The sequence below is a fragment of the Spodoptera frugiperda genome, chromosome 17, assembly GCF_023101765.2.
Source record: "Spodoptera frugiperda isolate SF20-4 chromosome 17, AGI-APGP_CSIRO_Sfru_2.0, whole genome shotgun sequence".
NCBI lineage: Eukaryota > Metazoa > Arthropoda > Insecta > Lepidoptera > Noctuidae > Spodoptera > Spodoptera frugiperda.
In genome coordinates this window covers 3,332,983-3,358,329 of record NC_064228.1, presented here as the reverse complement: position 1 = coordinate 3,358,329, position 25,347 = coordinate 3,332,983, and the positions used below count along the sequence as shown (strand labels likewise).

Genomic DNA, 25,347 nt, shown 5'->3' with positions numbered 1-25,347 from the left:
AATTATATATTAGATATATAATAGTCGTAGTATAGTAGTCTGGTTTTGGTCGGGCTGCCGTCCGCAGACCCGCGCTTACGGTGGCTGGAGAGTAATCATCTTGTCTTCGTCAAAAAACCGACAACAGGCAGAACGCAGCCGAGCACGAACGACATGCTCGCAGAGCGCTCGTCCAACGAGCGTAGACCCACTGCGGCTTTCCACACTAGACGAATTGTGTTTGGCTCGCGCGTTAATAATAATAGTGCGTACCATCCCTCATGACGAGAACCTCGTGAAAGCTGAAAAAGATAAACAAATAAAATATCTTGACTTGGCTCACGAGGTTGTCGACATGTGGAATGTGGATTCGGCTATCGTTGTGCCGATAGTCGTGTCGGCCAACGGTTTAATACCCAACAGCCTCGACAACCACCTTAGGAGGCTGGGGTTGGGCGGATGGATCAAGTGCCTGATGCAGAAGGCAGTACTCCTCGAAACGGCACGTATTGTGAGGAGGTTTCTGTCTTTGGAGCCCTAACCACCGGTAGCTTGGACCATGCTCCCGCTACTGGTCGGCTCCTATTTTTATATTTTTAAATGTTATTTTGTTTTTTATTTGTATAAGTAATGTTTAAAAATATAATTTTAGAGTGTTTTAAATAAATATATGGAATAATAGTACGTAATACCCTGTTAATAATCTGGGTGCTCTATGCAACCTCTGGTACTTTGGTACATTTCTTTTGGTCAATTGTTACTAAGTTATGATTTTCGGAAGTCTTCGTACTTTGAAACCAGTATAATGTGTTTTGTCGGTTCCCGCGCAGTCAACTTTTAATTTATTAACTTTAGGAGTTTTTCTGATATATGAGAATTGCAGGAATGAGAATTGAAAAGGTTTAAGTTGAAAATTAAAATAAAAGTCAGAAATCTTATTGCATATCTTTTATTACTAAATCATTATCAGTAGTGACATTCACACTCACATTCCTAACTAAAACATTTGTACACGAAGCTATAAGCTCATCATTCACTCACCCAGTCGCCGTCAGTTACTTAGCTGTAACTTAGTCATTAAAAAACTTACATTTACTTACACCCCCGATTTATATAATTATTACCTAAATAGCTAAAATTATCGTCACCTCCTATAACGGGCAGGTAGCAATATAAACATGTTACCCAGATTGTTGGGTAACTTTGTATCGTTGAGTTGATTAATGGTGTAAAAATATTGAGAAAAGTATTGTCGTAGCGAAGAGAACATTTGGAAATGCTCGTAGCAATACCCAACATCAACCAAACAAAACTTTAAAACCTAAAACGCAAATAATATCTACTTATAATAATGTTGTCGTAAGAACGAGCATTTTCTCAAAATGTTCTTCCATAATAATCACTCGATTTCGTGTCTAAACTATTACTTGACTATTAAAAGTATGTGCAAAGTGGAGTTTTATACTAACAGACATCGTTGTACTAGATAAATCTTGCTCACTTAACACATTTACAATGAGACGCGTGCTACATATTGTCAGCACTCAATGTGACAAACACTATCACATACAACAAAAAATAAAACAAAATGCAGGTTTCTAATTTAGACATAAGGGACAATGTCCTGACTAAAACTTTAGCAAATATATTAAAACTTTGTAGAACCGTGATAATATTCTTACTAGCCTAGTTTCAATGAAACATTTCATTTTACATTTTGTATATTGAGTCCATTGCACATTCAATTTAAAAATCAGTGCAACAATCACATACATTATGATAACAATGACTATGAAAAGGTTTAATAGGACAACAAACATGAAACCTGTTACTATTTTTCAGGCTGTATTCAACTGAAACATACAAGTCCAGTGTACACTGGACAAAAAGTATTGCACCAATCATAAACAATATGATACCGAAAACAATATAAAAACAGAATGTATAACATTTGCTATAAAGCAAAAAACAAAGTTAACTCGAGGAAACTAACTATTTATTACTGCTGCAATACTTTTTAATTATTTTGGCTATTACCTAAATACTGTAGGAAAATATGTATCAATTATACAATTTTTTGTATGAGTTCTAACGCTTAAGTCCAGCGAGCGACGTCGATATATTCGAATATTGACCTGAGCGTGAGCATTATGATAACGACCCTATCAGTAACTGACATAATAAAAAGGTATATTTATAAACAACCATTTTGAACTACTTAATCTATAGAAAAGTTACATATCAAACTCGATACTACTAGACATTTGTAAATATCAACATGAACTTGTAATTTACTTTAAAAAACACGTATATTAAATACTCTGACACGATTTACACGGAATAACACTGTAATTTAGGATAAAGAGAGGTTTGAGTACCTTGGGAACTAATTAGTATTGTCCTTGGCTGTGTCTAGGTGATCTAGGCATGATATCCGGCTGTGTACTGAAGCAGGCAGGCGAAGTTGGCTACGTAAGGGTCGTACATAAACGTGTCGGCCGATACGTCGGTCGGACGTCACAAGCGCGGAGTATCGTTGGTAAGTGAACATCACTTTTTCTCAGAGCCGGTGACTGCGTTGTTAGCGGCATTGTTTGCATTGGCGTTGCCGTAGTTCTGTAAAAGGAGTTTTGTTGTTACTCTATTAGGAATATAAATGACATTTTGAAAATGTTTGCAGCATTTTTCTTTACATATCTGACGATGAAAATATAACTTACACCTATCAGAAAATAAGTTTGTAATTAGAAATATTAAAAATATTAATGCTTTTATCTCCTCTTTTAACTGTAACTCAATAGTGTCACAAGTCAGACGAGTATCGATGTATTAGGTACTTGTTGTGATGAATGATAAATAATACTTTTATACATACCTGGTAATACTGTGCCCACGCTTGGGCGTCAGGTGTGTTGCCAGCTTGGTTACCCTGCTGATACTGCAATGAAAACAGGCACTTATTAGATATTGCAACGATTTGGTAGCTTTCTGAGTAGTTAAATTAGGTTTATGAATGTTATCATTTCGTTATATTATGCTTCTTGCTAGGGCTGCCAGATAAATCATCTTCTAGATTGACATTTTCCATACAAACATTTAGATTTTCGAGATTCCCAGAAAATTATTCAATGAATTTTCTAATTTCTTCTAGTCAAAAGTCTGACTTCATAATTGTCGCAGTCATATATTCAAAATCAAATTATGAGATTCCTGTGAAATTGAAAGTTGTATCAGCATATCAGCACCAAAACGTCGACTGCCACAGATAGGTCTCCCCTAAATAGTTTCAGATAGGTCGGTTGGGACCTGTATGCAGCGGTTTTCTCTGAGCCTGTGACGTTATAATATATAGTCCTCCTTACCGATTTCGGTAACGGCGACCTTAGAGAAGCTATTTCCTGTCGTGGGCCCTGATGCGACTGTCCAGACCGAACTTAGTTTTAAAAATCCGGTCACAATTAGAGCAGTTAGGCTGACGTTATAATAGTGTAGAGTGTGTAGTTACCCCGGGCCATGCGTGTTGTTGTTGCTGCTGCCACTGCTGCCACTGGTACCACTGCTGCGCCGTGTAGGTGGCGGGCCAGTGCTGCGCCCCCGCCTTGTTGGCCGCGCCGCCCGCCGCGCCGCCGCCGCCGCCGCCCGACTGTTGTTGTTGCTGGGGGTTGCCCCAGTTGCCCCAGTTACCCCAGTTGCCCCAACCTTGATAAAAATATAATTTCGTTACAGTCTGCACAATATAAGAGGTCAACTCTGACGTTTGTCAGTCTATGTACCGCTATAACTTGTCATGAACGTGCTAGAACATCAAAGTAAAAGATGGAAAAACTAACTCTTAATATTAGACGAATTATCAAGATGTCCCTAGAAAATCTCTATATTTCGAAGTGTATACGACATTTTTATGCACTTTGAAGGAAAGATGATGTCCCTTAAATTTCGAACTCTCTTACAGGAATAATTCCTCTTTTATTATGATATTTAGATTTAAAGGCTTTTGTAAAATACACTATAAGTTATAAGTATGTTACCAGCCCATTCAAAAGGACTATGTAATTTTCTTCAAGGTTCGAAGGTCGTGTTTGTGTGGTACATACCTTGGTTCTGGTTCCAGTTGCCCCATCCTCCCCAGCCGCCAGCCCACTGGTTCCATCCCTGTTGGTTGGCTTGGTTCTGGTTCTGGTTTTGATTCTGTCCATCCTGTAAAAATAAGGTTGATTTAACATGTTAGTAAGATTAGTGGTTAGTGTAGCATGTAATATTTTCATATTAAGTGTTGTTGATCATAAAAATACAACTAATTGTATGATAAGGGCACAGATTTGAGACCGTGGATAAAACAAACATGCTGGTCATATTTTAAGAACAGGTTAGACAATACACCCACATATTTTTTGGTGGATGTTGTAAGTCGATTAAGGTGCTAATTAAACGCGCTAATCTCCTGAACTGCTAGTTTGAATAGAATCATGATTTTTATTATAAGTAGTCCATGTAACGAGGAAGGCTATAGGGTATAAAGCTTGAGGCTGCGGTGTGTGTAGGTAGTATAGAGGAGTGACCTTCTGGTTGGGCGGGTTGTGTCGCTGGTGCGGGGGCCCGGCGTGTCCGGGGCGGGGCTGCATGGCGCGGGGCCCGCTGGCGGCCGCCGCGCCGCGCTGCCAGGACCCCGCGCCGCCGCCGCCGTTGTTGTTGCCTGCGCCGCCTGCACACAAAAAGTACATCAGCTGATAACTCCACGATGTACCAAAGCACCGGTTCGAAGCAGGAATGTGAACCGTATGGTTTTGGGTCAGCAAGAGCCCCGACAATCCCTCCCGCTTACCCAAGGCGAGAAGACTAATTAGACGTTTTTCTCCCTCCAGAAAATATAAGCATTATTTAGACACGACAAAGGTAGGGAACTTCGTCGCAAGAGTCATTTCTGAGTCGGGAATTGTGATATATGGCAATAGGCTCACCCCCTATTTCATCAGAATCATGTTATAACTCATAAAATGTGGGTGTACATTGTATATTTGTATGAAAAAGGCCGATAATGCTCTTGTAATTCCTCCGGTATTACAGGTGTTCATGGGCAGCATCGATTGCTTACCATCAGCCACTGGTTTACATTCTGTCCCAGAAAAAAAATGCATTATGTGCGCCTCTGCTCACCCTTCAGGGGATGAAGGTAATGATGATATAATAAAAAGAATGCAATATATACCAGGTTGATGGTGCCTCTTGTCGGGTCCGCGGTCGTTGGGCCTGGCGTGCCTGTCCCGTCCGAACCGGTCGTTGGGCGGGCCCCCGCCGCGTCCACCTCGCTCCCCGCGTCCGCCGCCGCGCCCGCCGCGACCCTGCCCGCCGCGGAAGTCGTTGCTGTCACAAAGTAATAAGTACATTATCATTATGCACTATAACGAACGCGAATACTGACCTAAAATGTCCGACACCATTCTCGAGACACAAATCATTTTCAAATACCATTAAGTTTATATCCAGGTACAATATTTTTCGTTTATTATTTAATAGAATTTATATTAGTACAATAAATCATTTTATGCACTCCGTGGCAACTGCCATGAGTGGCGAGGATTGCTTAATATCATCAGGTTATGTGATCTGTCTACTAACAAATAATTCCATATAAAAAAACTGTGGTGTAAGAAGTTGCATTACATGTGCAAAACATGTCAGTGAGATGGTGTCATGTGCAAAACGCAACTGTCATTTGTTAGTAAATGCACACTGATTATTGTGGATACATTGCGAGATAAAAGCTGAAACAAAAAAGTTAAAGTATGAAATAAAGTAGTTACTCGTATCGGTTGGGTGGTTGGGGTGCCGTGGGCGGCGCGGGTCCCTGCCAGGGCCGGTCGAAGCGCGTGTTGGAGGGCGGGCGCGGCTCGCGCGGGCCCCAGCGACTGGCCCCGCGCCCCGCGCCGCCGCCCCAGCGGCCCCCGGACCCCGTGCTGCCGCCCCAACGGTCCTCTGGTACAGGGAAACAAACATTATTTATAGGTTTTTTGCTTAAACATTAATCATTTAAGTTTATTCTGGTTTCTGCTAAAATAGAACTGTTTCATTCTCATCTGTTTATCTTATCCTCTGATTAACTGTTGAGGACATTAAAGGGATGTCGTATAACTATTCTTTTAGTGTCTTTTTGCTTGATCTCCATTGTAAATTAGGGCTGTCAGGAGTTCCAGTAGTAGTAGAGTATGTGTGTTGATCTAGATAAAAAGTTTGCCAGTTTTTGCTTTATTCTACTCATTACGCAATTCTGCCACAAAATATTAAATATGGGATCTCAACATAACTCCAAACATTTGGTGATAAACACAATGTTCGGTGCGATTCGTTGTTTTACTGTATTTTCGATCTTTCAAAATCTCAATAGTATTTGGGATCATTAAACATTATTATCAAAAATCCGCTTTCGTGCTTTTTTCGTGATTAATACTCAATGTAAGCTTCTTTGTTGACAAGATAGTAAGCTAGTGGAAGTACCTCTGTCCCCGCGGGAGAAGTCCCTGCGCCTGTCGTCGCGCGGGTGTCGCTTGTCGCTGGAGCGGTGTCGCTTGTTGGGCGGTCCGTCGTTGTCAGCGGAGCGGTCGCGGCGGTGCGAGTCCCGCGCCACGCCGGCGGCGCGCGCCTCGCGGTGGTAGCCGTCCACCACGGCCGCGGCCGCCTCGCCGCTCAGCTCGGGGAATATCACGTCGTCTAGCCACGAGCACTTCTCGGGCAGCGCGAAGTTGGCTGCGGCACAGAGAGGAAGATGTCAGCGCGGGCAGGGACGGGCGCGGAGTGCGGCGGAGGGCGATGGGATGCCAGTAACCAACCTTTCATGTCCACGATAGCCCCGTCGGGCACCTCCTTGCCGTCGAGCTCCTCGCGTCGTTTCTGTCGGTCGCGGTAGGTGTCGTCGTCGGTCACTATGACGACTGCGACTCGCCGGTACCCGTCGAATTCCCTGAGCTTCCGCCTCTGGGCCGACGGGTATACGTTCGTCTTTTTTTACCCAATGCGATATCGAAACCGCGTGTCGCGAATTACGTCGGTCGCCGTCGTCGATTCCAGCGGAGATTATGATGTGGAGCAAAACATTCTCATTATAGACAATGACGATATCCAGCGGTGGCTTTGTACTTTGTTTTATGTTTTGTGGCAGTTCGACACCTAGAACAAGCTCAATAGAGATCCGCGCTTATTTCAGTGGGCCGTTGTTTGGCAAGTGACCGCTCACCGCTCCCGCGCTAGTACTCACCTCGCGACTCTAGAAACAACACATTAATCTCGCTGATGTCGCGGAAGCGGTGTCGTGATACCAAGCCTTACTCTACGCTTATACATAGGACGTACCTTATGGAGATGCGGAGGTATATGGGTGGCATACGAGCTAGATAGACACTAGATATAATTTGGCATACATGTACAAGTACAGTCCGTGGAGTGAGATATACAAGTGGGAGGGCCAAACGGTCGCGAGTCGTGTTCGATCTCGATTGTTCCTGAATTAAGTGTGGCTGCCAAAGTGAACGTGTTATAGTAAAAGTGGAAAGGTGCTCACCTGGTCGAGGATAAAATTCCTTTTGCGGCCCTTCGCGATTTCCAACAACTTAAGCACGCATTTAGCGCACTTGGACACCATAGCGTCCCAGCGGCCCTCGTAGCTGGCGCGGAAGGGCTTACAGTCCACCTGAACGAGTACACACGATACAGTACGAGACCATGGCGCGGGCGCGGCCTTACGCTAGCTTACGACTAAGTAATAAGTTTGTGATACCAGGGACACTCCTTGGTGACTCGGACTAGCATACGTACGTCCTCTTCACTCGGCGATCCACTGGTATCATATTAACTACACTGCTATGTGGTGACCGCTAAAGGTCGAGTTATATTGTTTGTTATAATGTTTTGTTTACAAATGTTGCTCATATTGCACCCTGTTGAAAATACAGAGGAACATTAGTTATCAATGTCACAGTTGGAGCAGGTCGTGATAGTGCTCATACCTCTAGTGCTGCAAGAGAATAGGTCATTAGCGTGTGTGGAGGGTTGTGTTCGTACAAGTGTCATATTATTTATGTTTCGTTAACTATAAAACTGGTAATTAAACACTTTGAAGTGTTACGAGAGCTTTGTAATACTTCCATACCCCCCATTTGTTCATCTTCCATTTATTTCTATCATTAAACAAGCATACTTTGGGATTATTATAATTTGAACAAGTAGCTGCTAGAGGTCACGTGCGTATGATTTATTCTGAACTGAGAATGTAAGAAAGGAACTCTTTATAACATTTTCTCTTGCGAATAATACTTACGTCATAACGAAAACTTCCTTAAATTGTATATTTCCTGTCCTAATGGTCGACAAAAGAAATGTTTTGTATTCCTTGTGCATAATTTTAATGAGTTTAATATATGTGAATGGTCACACGCATATAACCCGCCAGTAATTATAAAATGCAATACATAACTGTTAACATTACTGAGAGAGCTCATCGCAACATATCAAAGGACTGTGCAAAACTATTTATCTAACAAAACATAAATAAATCAGTGTATAGAATTGTATGTCTGATTACTGTGTGTTGGTATAGTTACATTTATTTTGATATCCAAGTTTGATAAGCAAAAACCAGGTCTAAAATTATTATACACGCGAAATGTATGGGAAAGGACATAATTTTTACTCTTCAATGCGAAAACCTACATATTCAGAGGAAAGTTTTTTCACATACAGATAGAAATATATGCAATTTCTTAACAAAATCGCAGATACAGCAAAGTTAGCAATAAAAAATGTAATAAAACGTTTTTTCTTTGGATATGAAAACAAACAAGAATGTGTATGCAATGTGCGTGTGTAGAGTTGTGTGGTGCGTGTAGCCGGTAGAGTACGTACCTTCATGCGGTCGAAGAGCGTGGCCGTGGACAGCACGTAGTAGCGCCGCTCGGGCTGCGACGACACGTGCTGCTTCACCCAGTACGTCTTGCCAGACCCCGGCATGCCCACCATCAGGATCACCTACGGAACAAATTACGAATTCTGTTTAATAAAAATAAGAAAATAGCGAGATCCATTCGATGCAGCTTGCTTCCAACAGTGTTATCTAGAAATCATAGAGATCTTCAGACAGGTCCACATTCAACAGTGAACAGTTTGACAAATTGACACTCAAACGGTCCTCAATTTTAAGACGCTCTCAAGACTAGTTCTGTCTCTACCAATTCTTTATAAAATGACAGATATAGCACGATACTTAAAATTGAGTAGCATTTCAGTATTCAGGCATTTATCCCACAAGTGCACTGGTAGTCTTTGGGGTTTCAAATCTGAGTACAGGGCATTTGGAGATGTGGGGCAGGGTTGTAAGTTGTTAAAGTAGTCCAATATAATGCCCTTATAGCCTGTTACACCTTGGTAAATAATTAACACATGTTATGTAGGGGTATAACACAGTGAGTAGTTACCTCGCAGTCTGCGACGGTGGCGGGGCGGGCGGGGCCGGGCACGAGGGTAGCGTGGCAGATGAACACGTAGCCCGGCAGTATGGACGCCTCCTCGCCGTCCAACTCCTCGTCCACTGTGTAGCTGAGGACATTACAACAATTACATCAGCATATTTAGCTTCATAGAAAGAATTTAGACTAACGACACTTCCATGGTTCCACCCGCTTCTTGTCTAGCTATTGGTGCCTTAACGTGAAATTTTATAGCCGTTTTCCGCTTCACACGTGTTAAATACGGAGTTATACATATAAACCGTTCTTTTGAATCGCTCTATCTATTAAAAAAAAAAAAACTCAAAATATGTTGCTTATTTTAAAGATCTAAACATAACAGACACGCAGATGATGGAAAGCGATTTTGTTTTATACTATGTTAGTGATAGTCTTCCTGCATAAATGGAGTAGCCAACATTGCTGAGTCACTGATTGACTCACAGAACTTGATCTAAGGAACTGAAACTTAACATGTTCTTTGGAGAGTGTAGTGGAGCACTAAGAGATAATATAATTTCTCCCAAAGTAACACAGGAATGGTAAAAATCACGATGTATCACCGGTGTGTACGAAGTCACTGGCAGAATTTAATTTATTAATACTTTTTATATTAATAATATTTGTATGATGTTAACATGAAGATAATGTAATGTAATTCCGCTTGCGATCTCATACATTACGTAAGGCACGAGAGTAAATACGAAATATTAATGTACCTGCTTAGAATACTGACACCACACAAATGGTATCAGAAGTTTATTTCTTTACAGGATTTAAACGCCTTTAGTTATAATTATGTAGATTAGCTGATCACCCCATATTATGATACTATGAAGCTGGTGGTGGAAGGATAATGACAAAGGTGTATTTTTAGTTTTTGAACTATGAATTAACTTTAATTAAGCATCTTCTTGCATGTTTTGTCCATATCTTCATACAATGTAGTATTATTTTCAAATGGTGTCGTTTTTTTGTCTGTCCACCCATAAGCAAAGAGCATATATACTTACAGTAGCTGATTATTTACCGTAAGAATTGTATCGTTTTTCACTTACCGGATGACAAACTGAATCCTCGGGTCCAGTACGTGACCTGGCGGAGCCTGAAGTACTTGCTCTTCCGTTACCTCGGCAAGCTCACCCTCTGTGGAAATACAAGATTATACTGACAACTTCTCTGGTGTGAATACCTAATATTATGCTGATGTCACTTTGAGGGAATATTTAATATTATACTGCCACATTTGTCGGATGGTAGCAAACACAACTGAGAGCTGTGAAGTTTCTTTTTTTCTATACTAAATACGTCATTGTTTATGGCCACTAACTCGCCTGGTGGTAAGTGATCATGTGGCCTATGATGGTACACGCCTACCTATTCACTTGAGGCTTAAAGATTATTTAGCTTTTATCCAGTTTTCGAACATTTTCAGTATTGAAGTCTTATGTGTGCCATCAACCATCATACATTAAACATGGGCTCCAGGCCTAGCTTGAAACCAGTCGAGTACCGTCGTTAAGCAAATCACAATAGTTATAATTTAAAACTATTGTTCAAATAATGAAATGTAATTCCGCTTGCGATCTCGCGTGCTATATAAACACACGAGAGTAAATACGAAATATTTATATACCTGCTTAGATTACACATATTAAAATGTGTAATATGTGTATCAAGTAAAGTAAATTTTCAGCAGGAAGGACTGATCTGTTCGTATGTGACATATTTTTACGTTAAAATACAAAGCAACAAAAATAAGTTTTGCCTATTGTAATGGGAGACAGATGTTAATGTTTTTATTATCAATTTTCAAAAATTCTCAGCAATAGCACGGCACGAAGTCTAGAATTGAGCCCAGTAAAAAGTAAAATGTGTCATTACTTAGTAGCTTCTTACGACACGATATGCCAGAATCGTGTCATTGGGGGCTCTATTGTCATTGCCTACCCCAATGGGAGACAGACGTGACGGTGAGCATAACTTTTTGCAACTTTAGGGTAAAAATGGTCAATTAAGTGTTACGTAACGTTTAGAGAGGGGGGGGGGGGGTACAGAAAAAACGTTACGGTGCGTTACAAAGGGGAGGGGGGTCAAAAATCTTCAAAAATTGCGTTACGTCATACTTGAACGCTCCCTAAGTAAGTAAGTAAGTAAGTATGTTTGTTTGTTTGTAAGTATGTATGTGTATGGTACATACCAGGAACAGGTTCCTGTTTAGGTGTGACCTCAGGTGCGGGCTCGGTCTGCTCGGCCTGCTCAGTCTGCTCGGCTGGCTCCGTCTCCATGGCCTCAGCTTTGTCTTCCTTCTCCTCGGGAGTCTTTTCCTCAGCCTTATCGCCGTTCTCCTGTAAAACAACATCATTTATTTATTTATTTATTTAAGTAAAATAGTATAACATTACAGTCTTGACACCAAAGCGTTATACATTTCATATTAGTTTACTGAATTAAATTCGACAAAAAATAATAAAACCATAAGAGACAAATAAAACGAAAACAAAAAGAACAAACAGTAAAAGAAAAAAAAAGAACTTAAAAACTAAATATACCATAATAATATATCATAACATCGGAATAGTTGCAAACATAAAACAATCAAAACAGCTAAACAGTAGCAATCTACTGCTGTACAGTATTTTCCGATACACGCGGGAAGAGCAGGAGTGGACAGAATGAACGTATTCTAATTTGAAGTTTTTTTTTTCTTATGGAATAGATGGCAAACGAGCAGGCCTGACCTGATGGTAAGCGATCAGCGCTGCCCATGGACAACCGCAACACCAGAGGAGTCACAGGTGCGTTGCCGGCCTTTTAAAAAGGAGTACCTATGCTCTTTTCTTGAAAGCTTAAAGGTTGTATCGGTTCGGAAATACCGTCGACAACAGCTCATTCCATAATTTGGCTGTGCGAGGCAGAAAGTTTCGCGAGAAGCGCACAGTTGTGGTCTGCCAACCATCTATATGATGGGGATGGAAATGCTGTCGTGTAGGTCGATGGCGAAAAGAAGCGGTAAGTATCAGACAAAACAATTCCTTCAGTGTATAAATATACCATTAGTTAGTATAGCATTAGACAGAAGCCGATGGAGACAATTCGTGGGCGCCAGAATCACCCACCATGACCACGATCTTCAGACATGAAGGACCGACCAGAGAGAGAGATAAATATACCACTTATATTTCTTCATCTCCATACCTTAGGCTCCTTAACATCAGTGGATTCCTCCATGGGCTGTGCATCGTCCTTGGCACCGTCCTCCTTGGCACCATCCTCCTTGTTCTCTCCCTCAGCGGGAGTAGGTTCAGGTTCCTCCTCGCCCCTCTCCTTCCTCTCCGCTGCCTCCTTCTCTTTCCTCTCACGCTCTTGTTTTTCTCGTTCCTAATGAAGATAGAATTTCTTATCGTAAAGTAATGCCTAAATCAATAATACATTTTGATTCAGATGAAACTAGTTTTTTTTTAGGACGGCAAAGGAGCTGACTAATCACCGATATGTAAGCAATCAACGCCACCTATTAATACCCGCAAAACCAGACTAGTTAAGTGCGTAACCAACCCTTTAACCGTTCACGCAGGTTTCCTGTGAGTCTGGAGACTGTATAGCCCATTTGTGCTTTATCCACGTAAAATGTTACATTTATATACATACCTCTTTCTTCTTCCTCTGTCGTTCCTCTCTCTCCGCCTTCTCCCTCTCCCGTCGTTCCTTCTCCTTCTTGGCAGCTTCCTCCTTCTTACGCTGCAGTTCAGCTTCAATGGCTCGTTTCTCTGCTAAAACTTGTTCTACGGGCACTTCGATTCGGTGGCGGACTGTCTTTGTCTTCGTTAACATGTTATATCTGGTCAAAATAGAAATAAAATCAAAATTACTACAGGATTATACTGCCCGTGAGAATCCACTACTGGACTAAGTACTTTGTCAATGTAAGTGTCAACAAAGTGTTGTTTTTAATTATGAAATCTAAGAAAGAGTTGACCTTGTCACAAACGGCATAAAATAGTACCTACGTAAATCTCTGCCTACCACCTCATAAGTTATTTTATATCGTGGCTAACATACAGACTATGAAAATAAACATTTACACTTAAAAATAAGTACATAACTGAATTCATGTCAATTACATTATTATCTATCGACATCAATCCCCCTCCCCCTCCTCCTTAAACAGCTTACACACATAAATCAACAAGACCATTAATAATGTACTTCTAAACTATAAAACCCAAACAACCCACTTTCATAGGCAGTCAATCAATTTTATCTCGATCTCAATCGAATACCTTGTAACCAATAAACTTTTAATGTTCTACAACTCTATCGATCTTAAACTAATCCATTATAACCGAAAGATGATAATAATAATAATTACACAACTTTCATATTTCATCATTTATATTACGCTCAAATGACATGAAAAATGTATTTCCTATTGATATCTTGTATACTATATAAATACACAAGAATAAACATGAGAAACCAACTGTCCCTGCGGTAATAGAAACCCGTAGCGCATGTAACACTACGGGCTGATCGCCGCAGAAATATGAAAGAAAGAAATGTTTACAAACATGTAATGAAAAGTGCAACATTTCGCGAGGATCGAACTCGGCGTCCCGTGTTTACAAAGCGGGAGAGATTCCCCTTCGACAAACCGGGAACTTGAATTACCGCTCAAATAGCACACCACATGTCGCGAATCGATACATCGGGGTGGTCGTAAAGCTAAAATTAGTTTGGTTGCGATGACGTCACTTTGTACGTTCATGTCTCGTGCGCGTTCGTTCATCGGATGCGGCACTTTATTATGTATATGATTTTTGCGAACTTTTTGTGAATAGAAATTGTGGTACCAATACTAGAAAACATTATGTGTATGTTTACTGTGTAGTGGATATTAAGGTTGAAGTACAAACATAACTTCAAGTCTGTCTCCCATGGGGTAGGCAGAGACAATGGACCGTTAACGTTGAAGTATTAGCAAAATGTACTAGTAAAGGACAATGTGAACGGAAATTACTTTAAGAGACGTCGTTACAATTTTAAGTGGCGAATTTCATTAGCGAAGTTGCAATTTACAACACTTCTATAACTTTGACTTTGACGATTCTTGGGTCGTACAAAGTAATACTGGGCTTTTTCGGTTTTTCGAAAATTTCTTAGTAGTAGCACGGAGTTTGGAATTGTGTCCGGTATATGGCAATAGGCTCATCCCCTATTACATGGGACTTATAACACAAATGGTGAAAAGTGGATGTACATTGTATAGCGGCATTACGTGTCGTAATGATTATTTTCCGCCTTCCCCTTCGGGGATAAAAGGCGTGACGTTGCTTTTTTATAAATCAGTATTCCAGCACAAACATGCGAACTTTAACCTGTAAAATAAATAAGTATCAAATATAATTTACCTGTCATAACCGAAGTTGACTTTGTAGCACATGTTTTTGGTGAAAATGTGTGGGAATAAAGCTTTGCCGTTCAGTGCCTCCTTGTCAAACTCAAACGCATTGCCGAGTTCCTCGCCGTTTAACGTGTAGGAAATCGTGCAAGGGTTTGATTCCAAGTCCTGTAGAAAACGTCATGTAGTTAGTTGATTGTCTACTTTTTAGTTATTTAAGGGAGATCATTCAAGGTAGCCTGTGAAATTACATTTTCTATATTTTTTTGCAATTTATAATACGATATTGGATAGTATGATGATAACATATTTGCGGGACTGAAATGCGTATGTCCACAAAGTTATACTTGATTAATTTACTCTGTAACTTAACACTTTGAACGCCACGGGGGTCACCGGTGACCGACGTTAGCGGAGGATTTGCCTTCAACAGTTTACACTTGGCAGTCAAAGACTTAAAGAAGGTGGACAACATTATAATTTTCCTAAAATGCTACATAATATTGACCATCTGTGTGCATTACTTACCAAGTAAGCTCCGACAACATCCTTCTCGTTGAGTGTTTTCCCGTATTCCTTGAACTCGCTGTTGTTGAGAGCGCGACCTGAGCTCTCGTACGCCCAACTGAGCTCACCTTCACCTGTTACATATTATTATATCAATCAATTATTCAATTATATCAATATAATATCCATCAGAAAATAAGCTTTACTTCGGCGGATCACCGGACAAAACACCGGAACCGTTACAAGTGCCATTAGTAGGAATTTAAGGGTTGTTGCGGAATCGGGGATTGCAAAGATTGAAGAAGAAAAAGAAAAAGAAGAGGAAGGGAGGTAATTGGGCCTCCGGTAACCTAACACAACGAAAGCGTTTTTTCACGTCGGTTTTCTGTGAAGCTTACATGGTTCTCCAGATATTTTTTTAAACATAGCCTCAATCTGGTGTTTTCTTGTGTCGTGGGTGTGTTTATAAGCAGAAAAATTCACACAAAGAGTTGTTCCGTGCGAGAATGGAACCCGCGACACATTGCGCAGTAGTCTGTTGTTTAGCGTTGTAACTTACCAAGATTTAGTGACGAGTCTTCGGTGGACCAGCCTATTCTCAGTCCCGAGGTGATTTGTTCCTTTTCCCCACCTTCAGTGGTCAGGACTGTGGCGCCAACACGAACCTATAGAAGACAACTATTAGATTTTTTTCTGGGAAAATGTAATTGAATCCTAAAAAGTATCATGTTAAAGCTATTTTGTGAACTTTTGATAATTAACGAAGGAAATGTTAAACCTTTGTACACCAGTTACAAAATGTATAAACATTTCTATCCTATTTGCAAATTTTTCGACTTTACAGAGAGAGAAAGAGAACATTTCTCTCTTTCAAAGAGAGAAAGAGAAATGAGTTCTCTCTCTCTCTCTCTCTTTCTTTGTAATGATATTTGTTTTTTTTTAATGGTGATAAAAATAAATATTATTTTAAAGACAAAGCTCACCTCATAACAGACTTTTCCGGCATCCACCCCATGTGTAGCTCGTGTACCAGCCCAAGCATATGCAAAGGCACCGTCGCTGAGGGGGATCACACCGTTCAACGCTGGCACCTCCAAGTACTGGTTGAGATCACTGTCATCTGTATATAAAAGTAAATATTAGAGACTGCCTGCTAAAGTTTCGTATCTAATCACTTTTGAACACACATCCAACTATATAGGATGACTGGTAATAAGTGATAAAAATAAAACTAATTGGTATACAAAAAAGTTTATTTGGGAAAGATGTTTGTTATCATAAGTACAACCACGTGTTTAAATATCGGTCACTAATTTATCAGTCACCCTATAGAGAACCAGGTCTAGCTTTTTATACTAAGTAATCAGATAGCAAACCCTCCCTTAATTTCACTAATATGTGAGGTGTCGATTTCTATTATAACTAAGAGCATCACTCATAAAGTATCTTGGTTATTAATTATTGATGATTATTACACTCTACAAAACAAGATCCAATTTTGAACAATGGCCTTAGGGGTGTCATTATCCTAATGTTTGGGAGGCAGTCGCCAGGGTTGCGAGGGCGAATAGGAATGGGTGGTTTTTAGTTAATAAGTATTTCTCCCTTTCTCCCCTCCCTCCCACAGGGGAAGGAATTTTCCATCCATAGAAACAAATGTGCTTTGGTAATCATAATAGATTATTAGACAGTATGAAAATAGAAAAAAAATATTCAAATTATCAATATACAATTCGAAGTTTTGGTCACTATTGAAATAATGTGAAACAGTATTCCAAATCAAATAGCCTATTAGGTCAAATAGTCTATACAGTTTCTACTTCAGGGATGCTATCTACTAGTGAATATCAGTATCTATACTATACCTAATGCGCTCTAAGAAGGTGCGGCTGACAGATGCCAGTATGACGTTGACGTCTCTCTTTAGTGATGGACATTAGAAAAATCTTTTTTTATCGCTATCGATACTCGCAGCATACATGGGCGAATTCTCTTGAATTTTTTTATTAAATGTGTGTGTTATTTAGTTGTGCAGTCTAACTACGTGTATATACTTGTCAAAATAAATATTTTATGACCGAGCCCTGAGGTGTTTCAGAGTTACAGTTTTACAGAACCGTGAAGAAAACAAGGATATATTAGTTTGTATATGTTAGATTAAGTACCACCACGCATTATCAATGGCGCCGGAAATGTCTAGAAAAATGCCTACTACATATTTCTGCTTAGATAATGTCACTGTGGTTTGGGCAGAGAGAGCCGCGTCTACAGTGGATTTACCCACATAATTAAAGGTTTTTTAAGAATGATAATTGAACGACGCACGATTTTCGTTTTTTATTCTAAAAAAACATCGACTCCATCCATCGTACCCGTACATCCCATCACTAAACACGACTATGGCTTTACGTTATACGCATAACACTTTACTTTATTTTTCATTTCATTAGATTTTAATTGAATACTAGAACATTCCGGTTGGTTTTAATTTAATTAACTACGCATCCGAATGATTTAACATAATACGAATGTGATACAGCTAAAATATTAAGGCATAATTTTTAAATCGCAGCAACTTTCAAGAGTGATACGAAACGTTACTGAATCTGTCAGCCGCACCTTCTTAGAGCGCATTAGGTATAATATTATAAAACTGAAGAGTTTGTTTGTTTGTTTGAACGCGCTAATCTCCAGAACTACTGGTCCGAATTGAATAATTCTTTTTGTATTGAATAGTGTATTTATCGAGGAAGGCTATAGGCTATAAAACATCACGCTATGACCAATAGGAGCCAAGCAGAGCGGATGAAACCGCGCGGAAGTAGCTAGTAGTCTATACAGTTTAAACTTCAGTAATGCTATCTAGTGAATATCAGTATTAAATAAATAAAATATAAAACACTACTTTACTTACACCAAGACAATGTGATCTTGCTGTCATCAATCTCTGGTTCAGCCACTTTAACTTCGGCTGCTTCCTTTCTTTCCTTAATTTGCGCCTCCTGTTGAGAAAACAAATCAATTTTAGGTATTTTGTCTTTATAATTCTTTTTGTTACATTCAAATAATATAAATTATATATAATGCATTGTAGTTATAGTACCTATGTGTTATTTAAACCAAGGACGAACGTTGTAACATAACTAATTATTATTTATCCGTTTACATGTAGCTTCTTTAAAACACCACTGAACATACTAGATTTAACAGTAGTGTATATCAGTTTCAACCTACAACATTCTGACGGACTGATACATAGTGTATTTTGGGGATAGTACTTATAATACTGCATTATTCATAACCAGTCAGAATTTTATGAAAATAATAGGGAACGAGCCTATTGTTACAGCACTGAAGCTCCATATTCTATTACTAGGATTAATAAAAAACATCTATATCTATTATCTATCTACTTTAAACATGAACAACAAAAACTATGTTATCTAACAACATACAGGGTTATTTCAAAAATATGTACTACTATATCAGGGGTGAATGATCTCATGATTATAAGCTTTAGTACAGGGTTGAGAAGGGGTATTTCAAGGCAATATTAAATTGGACAGAATATAGTAACCTAACTACACGGTATAGAAGTCAAAATTAGATTGGTAATTCTCACTCATAATGAATACGTATTTTCCAAAGCATAAAAGGGAAACATATTACTCCGTATACTAAAATTGTTGCTTTCTGCAATAGAATTTTCCCTAACTTCGATTAATTGCATATGTCCCTTTACGGTAATTTTCATCATGAGTTACGATAAAGATAATAAAAGTTTCACCCCCTAAAAGTACTTTTGAAATGACCCTATGTGGTCTATGTACGTTGTACGTGTATATGCGTATGCGACATACCTCGGGAGGAGTAAGCACTTCATTAGTGACTTCGATAGCCCTGTAGAAGTTACTCCACCGAGCCTTCTTTTCATGCTTGCGCTTCAAACGGTTCAGCCTGACTGGGTCCTGTTCATAAAGTCTTATATTATTTTTTTTAAAACAACAAATGCGAACATTCGAGAAAGGCTGACCGTGAAGTTTGCTTACATTTTAATGATTGGTTATGGATTTTATAATAACATGGCTAATTTACTAACGGAATCGATAAAGCTTGCCTATGGAACTAATCTAAATGCTGAGTGATGTGTATGAGAAACGAGGTGTAATTAACTTTTGTCGCTTTTTATCGTATCAGGCCTCGGGTTAATCGCTTTATAATTTTGCGTATAGTTTTCAAATAAAAACTTTACGCTAAATTATTGTGTTCATTATTTACGTGTGTGAATGAACTAGCTAAAAATCCACAAAAAAAAAAAACCAAGTGCATGCAAAAAGACACTCGAATTCAAGAAACCAAAAGACCTGATACAAATACATGATGACAGACAAAACAAAACTAAAAGCTTTTTAAAAAAATCACTATAAATTAGTAGATTTAAGGTCTTTTGAACTCCTGAACTTACTCATGGTCACAAGCACATCCATGTATTATTTTATTTCACAGTTCTGAAATGTTCAGCTCGATTTTACCTGTACTCTTAGTATGAGTTTGTTTTACAAACAAGCAACTCATACTACTTAGCAAACTCATACTAAGGGTACCGGTGTGTCAATGGAACTAGTATTGTATAGACGCCAGTACAACAATCTTCAATTTGTTTAATTTCTTTACTGGACTGTCGACTCTGTTACATGATACGACCGAAATTGCCAATCGATTTTAATCCAAAACTATTTAGATTTATGACCGAAATTCAATAGTTCAATACACATATCGCACCCCTAGATGAAGACTCCAGTAACTCAAAAAATTGCCCGTTTTGAGTTAATGGCATTTTCAAATCCTCGTATCGAGTACCTACACGGACATATAACTTACGTAACAATATCGTCCACCGTTTTGAAAAAATGGCGCTGAATAGTTAGATTTTTGACATCTTTCGTTAATGTAGAAAAATCAGTTTTTCTTTATTACTGAAAAATACTGGTTTTTTTTTTTCAGAAATAAACCGCGTCGTGTGCCGCGAAACGCTGCTCATGAATATGAGCCTCTAGCATGGCTTGAAACTAGTCGAGATCTCCGTCAAACAGTTACGTGAGTAAGCACAGTCCATTCATTTTGTATTGAGCTTGGTTATTAAATAAACTGAAGGATTATGTAAAAATGCAAGAGTTAATTGAATCTTCTGGCGTCTATACTTATATTATATGTATAGATAGTTATTTAAAACAAGTAGGACTCACATTGCTGAGCTCCTCAAGGCGTCGCGCGTCATCCTCGGCTTGCTTGCGTTCCCTCTCGAGACGTTCCTGCTCACGGACACGGAGACGCTCGTTCAGCTGATCCCATTCTTCTTCTTCTGTTAGTTCGCGCTGTTTGGAAATGTTAAATAAATATAGATATAGTCCTCGGAAAGCACCACGGTCAGTTATTTCATAGACGGATAATCTCGCTTTGTGTATTTTCTTTTTATTTCATGGTAATCGCCATCATTTAGTTTTGATCATGTCTACTGAATACGACTGCCTTGTTGGTCGAGTGGTCGCAAGTGCTACTGCCGGACAAGGGGTCTCGGGTTTGATTCCAGAGACGGGCTTTTTTCGGTTTTTCGAAAATTTCTCAGTAGTAGCACAGAGTCTGGAATTGTGCCCAGTATATGGCAATAGGCTCACCCCCTATTACATGGGACTTATAACACAAATGGTGAAATGTGGGTGTACATTGTTTAGTGGCATTACATGGTGTAATGTGCACCTCTGTCCCTTCCGGAATAAAAAAGGCGTGTTGTTTACTTCAACTTAAAGCTAATGGAACTCACCTCCTTCTTGGGATCTTTTTCTTTGTCTGCTTCTTTCTCCTCTTTATCCTCCTCCTTTTCCACTTCTTTCTTTTCTGACTCCTCACTCTCCTGAGGAGGAGGGTTTTCTTGCACATCCATTGGTTCTACAAAGAAAAATTACATTTTAATATTCCAATTTACGCATTACGTTAAATAGTTATGTAGATTAAAAAGAAATGGCAATAGGCTCACCACCTATTACATGGGACTTACAAGGTAAATTGTGAAAAGTGGGTGTACACAGTGGCATTACGTGCCATAATGTGCACCTCTGTCTACCCCTTCGGGGATTAAAGGCGTGACGATATGTATGTATGTATTAAAAAGAAATGTTAACTAATGCTTACCGGGGTCTGGTTGTTTTACTGGCACTTCACTCCTGAAACAATTAAAGGAGGATTTAATAAAACAAAAGTTTTTTATAAACCTATTATTTTCCTTACCTAAAATATGTAGAACAGTAACAAGTCTGAATTGGGAATCAATATAGTGGTACTGTTTGTGTAACACATGCACTCTGAATAACACTAATAAACTAGACACAAGAGTGTGTGGAGGCTTTTTAATTATACTTAGTACATGCTTTTACCATAATAAAAAATATGGTAGCAGCAACATAAGTAAACAGAACTCGCGTATTGAGGGTTCCTTACAAATTTTTAACATAGAATTTTAGACTTTGCCCTTTCTTTGTTTTATAAGGACAATGTGTATTATAAAAATACATATTCAAAGCATCACAACTAAATTTTCTTTTTTTAAAAACGATTCCCACACTACATACAATTTCACATGCACCCCAGACCCAGAACAACAATCCGTGGACCACACAAATAGTTTTTCCGTGCGGGAATCGAACTCGCTACACATTGCGCGGGAACAGGGTGTCCAGTGACCGCGCCTTCCGTTTAAATCAACTTGCAGACAAACATACCTGACCTAAAAAGTATTTTTAAATAGACTACAGAAGTGGATGGTTCATTATGAATAATTGATTGAAAATTGACGTTTTATCGAACAACCACATCGTACGCGACCTTGGTTTTATGAATTAAAATATGGAAGTTACCATTGAGTTTAATTGTTATACATTTTAATAGACATGATTAATTATTTTTGACACAAACTGTTTCCATCACAAAATCACAGAGTATAATTTCAGCATATTTAAACTTAGTAGAGACTTAGGTTTTAAGCAATATATGTACTTATTTTTCAACTTACTTGCTTTCAGGCTCAGGTTCTTCTTCCATTTTAATAGGTGCCTCCACGGGTGCAGGAACTGGAGCTGGGACGGGGGCTGGCGCGGGAGCTGGTGCCGGGGCCGCCACCGGCTCGGGCGCTGCGACTGGCTCGGGGGCCTTCACCGGTGATGGGGCTGGCGCCGGCTCGGGCGCCGCCACCGGCTCAGGAGCCGGAGCAGGCGCTGGCGCGGCTTCCTTAGCCGGGGCGTCATTGTCAGAGTCCTCCTGACTTGGAGAATATGGCTCCCCTGGCTTTGGTTCCTCTGGTATAGGCTCAGGTGGTTCTTCACGTGCTGGAGGCTAGAATATAAAAAAAATAATCTATTATATCCACATCCACAACGATAATGCGTGCTTTTAAGTAACAAAAAGTATCTGATATACTAAAATTTGTACATAACAAATTCTGAATACTTAATTCAAAAAGTTCCTAATGGTCTGTCTCAGTGGACTCAACACTTAATTCTTTAGAAAGGTTTAAGTAAATGTGGAAGATAAATCTGCAGGCATATAAAGATACTTACAGGTACTTTAGCCGGTGTTGCAGCCAGACGTGATGATGAGGAGCGTCGAGTGGTCCTTGGAGCAGGTACAGCTCGTCTCGGAGTCGCTGGCTCGTCAGCATCCTCTGTAGATGTGTCCAGTACAGATGTATCTGGAAGAGCTGTGAACAACAAAATAGTTCATGATAAATCATATTTATTCAGTAAGAACTAAAAAATTGTAAACACATGAGAAGTAAATTTAAAGTTTGAATTTTCTTTACAATCAATTTATAACAAACTCCTTCGCTGAAAGACTAATAGTAAATTTTCTTCTATTATTGTTTAGAAAAAGATCATTTTTCTATACCAAACAAACAAGACTTTGCATCAACCAATGGTATCGATTTCAGCTTCTGTTTTACATTAGTCAAAGTGTAATTAAATAACAATTATCATTTTCATTCATAAAAAGTTTCATAAATATGAGAAAAGAATGCTAGAATAAACAGGTTTTTAATGTAATTAGGTTAATTTTATGTCATAATTTTATAACGCTATTCAATAAATAATAAATAAGTGGTTTGTTCTTTGGTTCATCAAAGTAATGTGATAAGAAACCTTTAGTGGTGCTTGTTGAGTATTTTATTGTTCCATGATAATTATTATAGGAAGTCAGTAAAGCATGCTATTATAATATAAGTGTTTTTGATAAAATAAACACTGTTGCAGGAGTATCAAGAAAGAAACTGTTCTTCTTATAAAATGTTAACAGACTATTCTGTTAACATTTATAACATCTCTATATTACTAAAGTACTGTAGACTTCTGGTATTCCAACAAAAATTATACATCATAATATCGGACTATCCAATTTGTTGGGTTATAAAGCACTGCATAAGACCCCCTATAGTCTGAACTCAACATAACTGACTAAAGTAGTTGTTTTAACTTTGATAGAGTATGTTATTTAGATTACAAAAAAATAAATTACAATAAACATAAATACCTAATTGACTTCTTAAATAAAACAATTACACCATCTTCTATCATCAATCAAACAAATAGTTTAACTCTGTGACTCAAAACTAGTAGAGCTTTTCTCCATGAATTTACAGGAGTAAACAGTTATTTTTGTATGTTTCACAATAGTTATTATAAAAACAAAGTTGTTATCAATATAGCACAACATAGTGAAAAATAATATTCCTTTAATTCTTATGCAGCTTATCAGCTAGGATATTTTGATTAAGTTATTTGTTGTAACACTTAGGTACAGTCACTACATAGCGGTTATTGTTATCAGAACTTGTACCACTGACCAATTTATCAAGCCCATAACTCTTTTTAGTATTTGTGATTTTATACATCTATAGTACAGACTAACAGTTGATTAAATTGATAACTGTTTATTTTGAAATGTTTAGAATTGACACTATTTTAGTGAGGATATTATACCACAAGGTGTATTAAAGATATTTTAATGAAGGGCTGACAGAGAAAGTGGTACTGTTCTACTAAAGTTATCTAAGCACTGGTTTGATGTAAACTCAAAATGTAAAGGCGAATGACAAACAAACACAATCAATGTTTATATTCAGCCTACTGATAACATCTCGTTTTAAGTGATCTTTTGTTATTAGCAGACTATAATCCATAACATACAGACTGAAATATCCTATGACCTTCCTTTTACCAATGCAATAACAGACGTTATCATGGTTGCAGATTGAGGTAAAACAAAATACCAAAATACCAAGTTGTGAGCCAAACATTTTTCCCTCCATACAAATAGCTTCTGATGGCATCATTACAATTTTTGCAAGCATTATTGCGGCGTGACGTCATGTGAAACCAAGCGTTGTAAACTCATCTAACATTTTTTACTGGCCAAAAATGTACACGTGCCTGACTGAATAATATTGATTTTAGTGGAGATAGGACCATGAAAATTTACACTTGACTATTCTAAATGACCCGTTAAACGTTCAGAGATAGTTTTTACCTTTTCCTGACTTTGCTTCTAGTGCTTTCTTCAATCTTTCAACTAAAGCCGGCTTGTTCCCTTTGGTATCCAAACCGAGGGCGCCAAGCTCGGACCTAAGATCCACCACTTTCATCTTAGCCGGATCCATAATGGAGTTTTATTCAGTAGTCTTATTCACAAATCACTCTGTTTCAATTCACATATAACAGCTTCCTTATCAAGTGTAACCAAACATTACTCGCAAAATTTTACAGTGAGAAAGCGCGAAGCCAAACCAAGATGGCCGCGCAACAACACGTAACGGATCCGGAAACGGAAAATAACGAATTCATTAAAACTATTTGTCTATGGGTTAAATGTGAAAATCGACTAAAAATAACAACTTCAGAAGTGACATTTACCAGAGACACTAAA

General features: G+C 38.8%; 1 protein-coding gene across 2 annotated transcripts; it reads right to left on the bottom strand.

Annotated features, from left to right (window-relative positions):
- Window positions 1-912: 912 nt before the first annotated feature.
- On the bottom strand, window positions 913-25,245 carry LOC118276712 (heterogeneous nuclear ribonucleoprotein U-like protein 2). 2 transcript variants are annotated; one of them, XM_050699760.1, is made up of 28 exons: window positions 24,952-25,245; window positions 22,989-23,128; window positions 22,445-22,764; window positions 21,568-21,599; window positions 21,200-21,324; window positions 20,625-20,753; window positions 19,239-19,346; window positions 18,293-18,380; window positions 16,362-16,498; window positions 15,938-16,043; window positions 15,400-15,512; window positions 14,882-15,039; window positions 13,122-13,311; window positions 12,669-12,851; window positions 11,671-11,818; window positions 10,529-10,616; window positions 9,441-9,561; window positions 8,872-8,994; window positions 7,532-7,660; window positions 6,804-6,972; window positions 6,472-6,720; window positions 5,781-5,952; window positions 5,186-5,340; window positions 4,539-4,681; window positions 4,074-4,176; window positions 3,485-3,678; window positions 2,855-2,917; window positions 913-2,595 (listed from the first exon to the last, which is right to left on the bottom strand). In XM_050699760.1, the coding sequence occupies exons 1-28, from the start codon at window positions 25,079-25,081 to the stop codon at window positions 2,530-2,532; spliced, it is 3,882 nt and encodes a 1,293-aa protein (XP_050555717.1). In that variant the 5' UTR covers window positions 25,082-25,245; the 3' UTR covers window positions 913-2,529. The 2 variants fall into 2 exon arrangements, with proteins under 2 accessions (XP_050555717.1, XP_050555718.1); XM_050699761.1 differs by lacking the exon at window positions 19,239-19,346.
- Window positions 25,246-25,347: the final 102 nt, after the last annotated feature.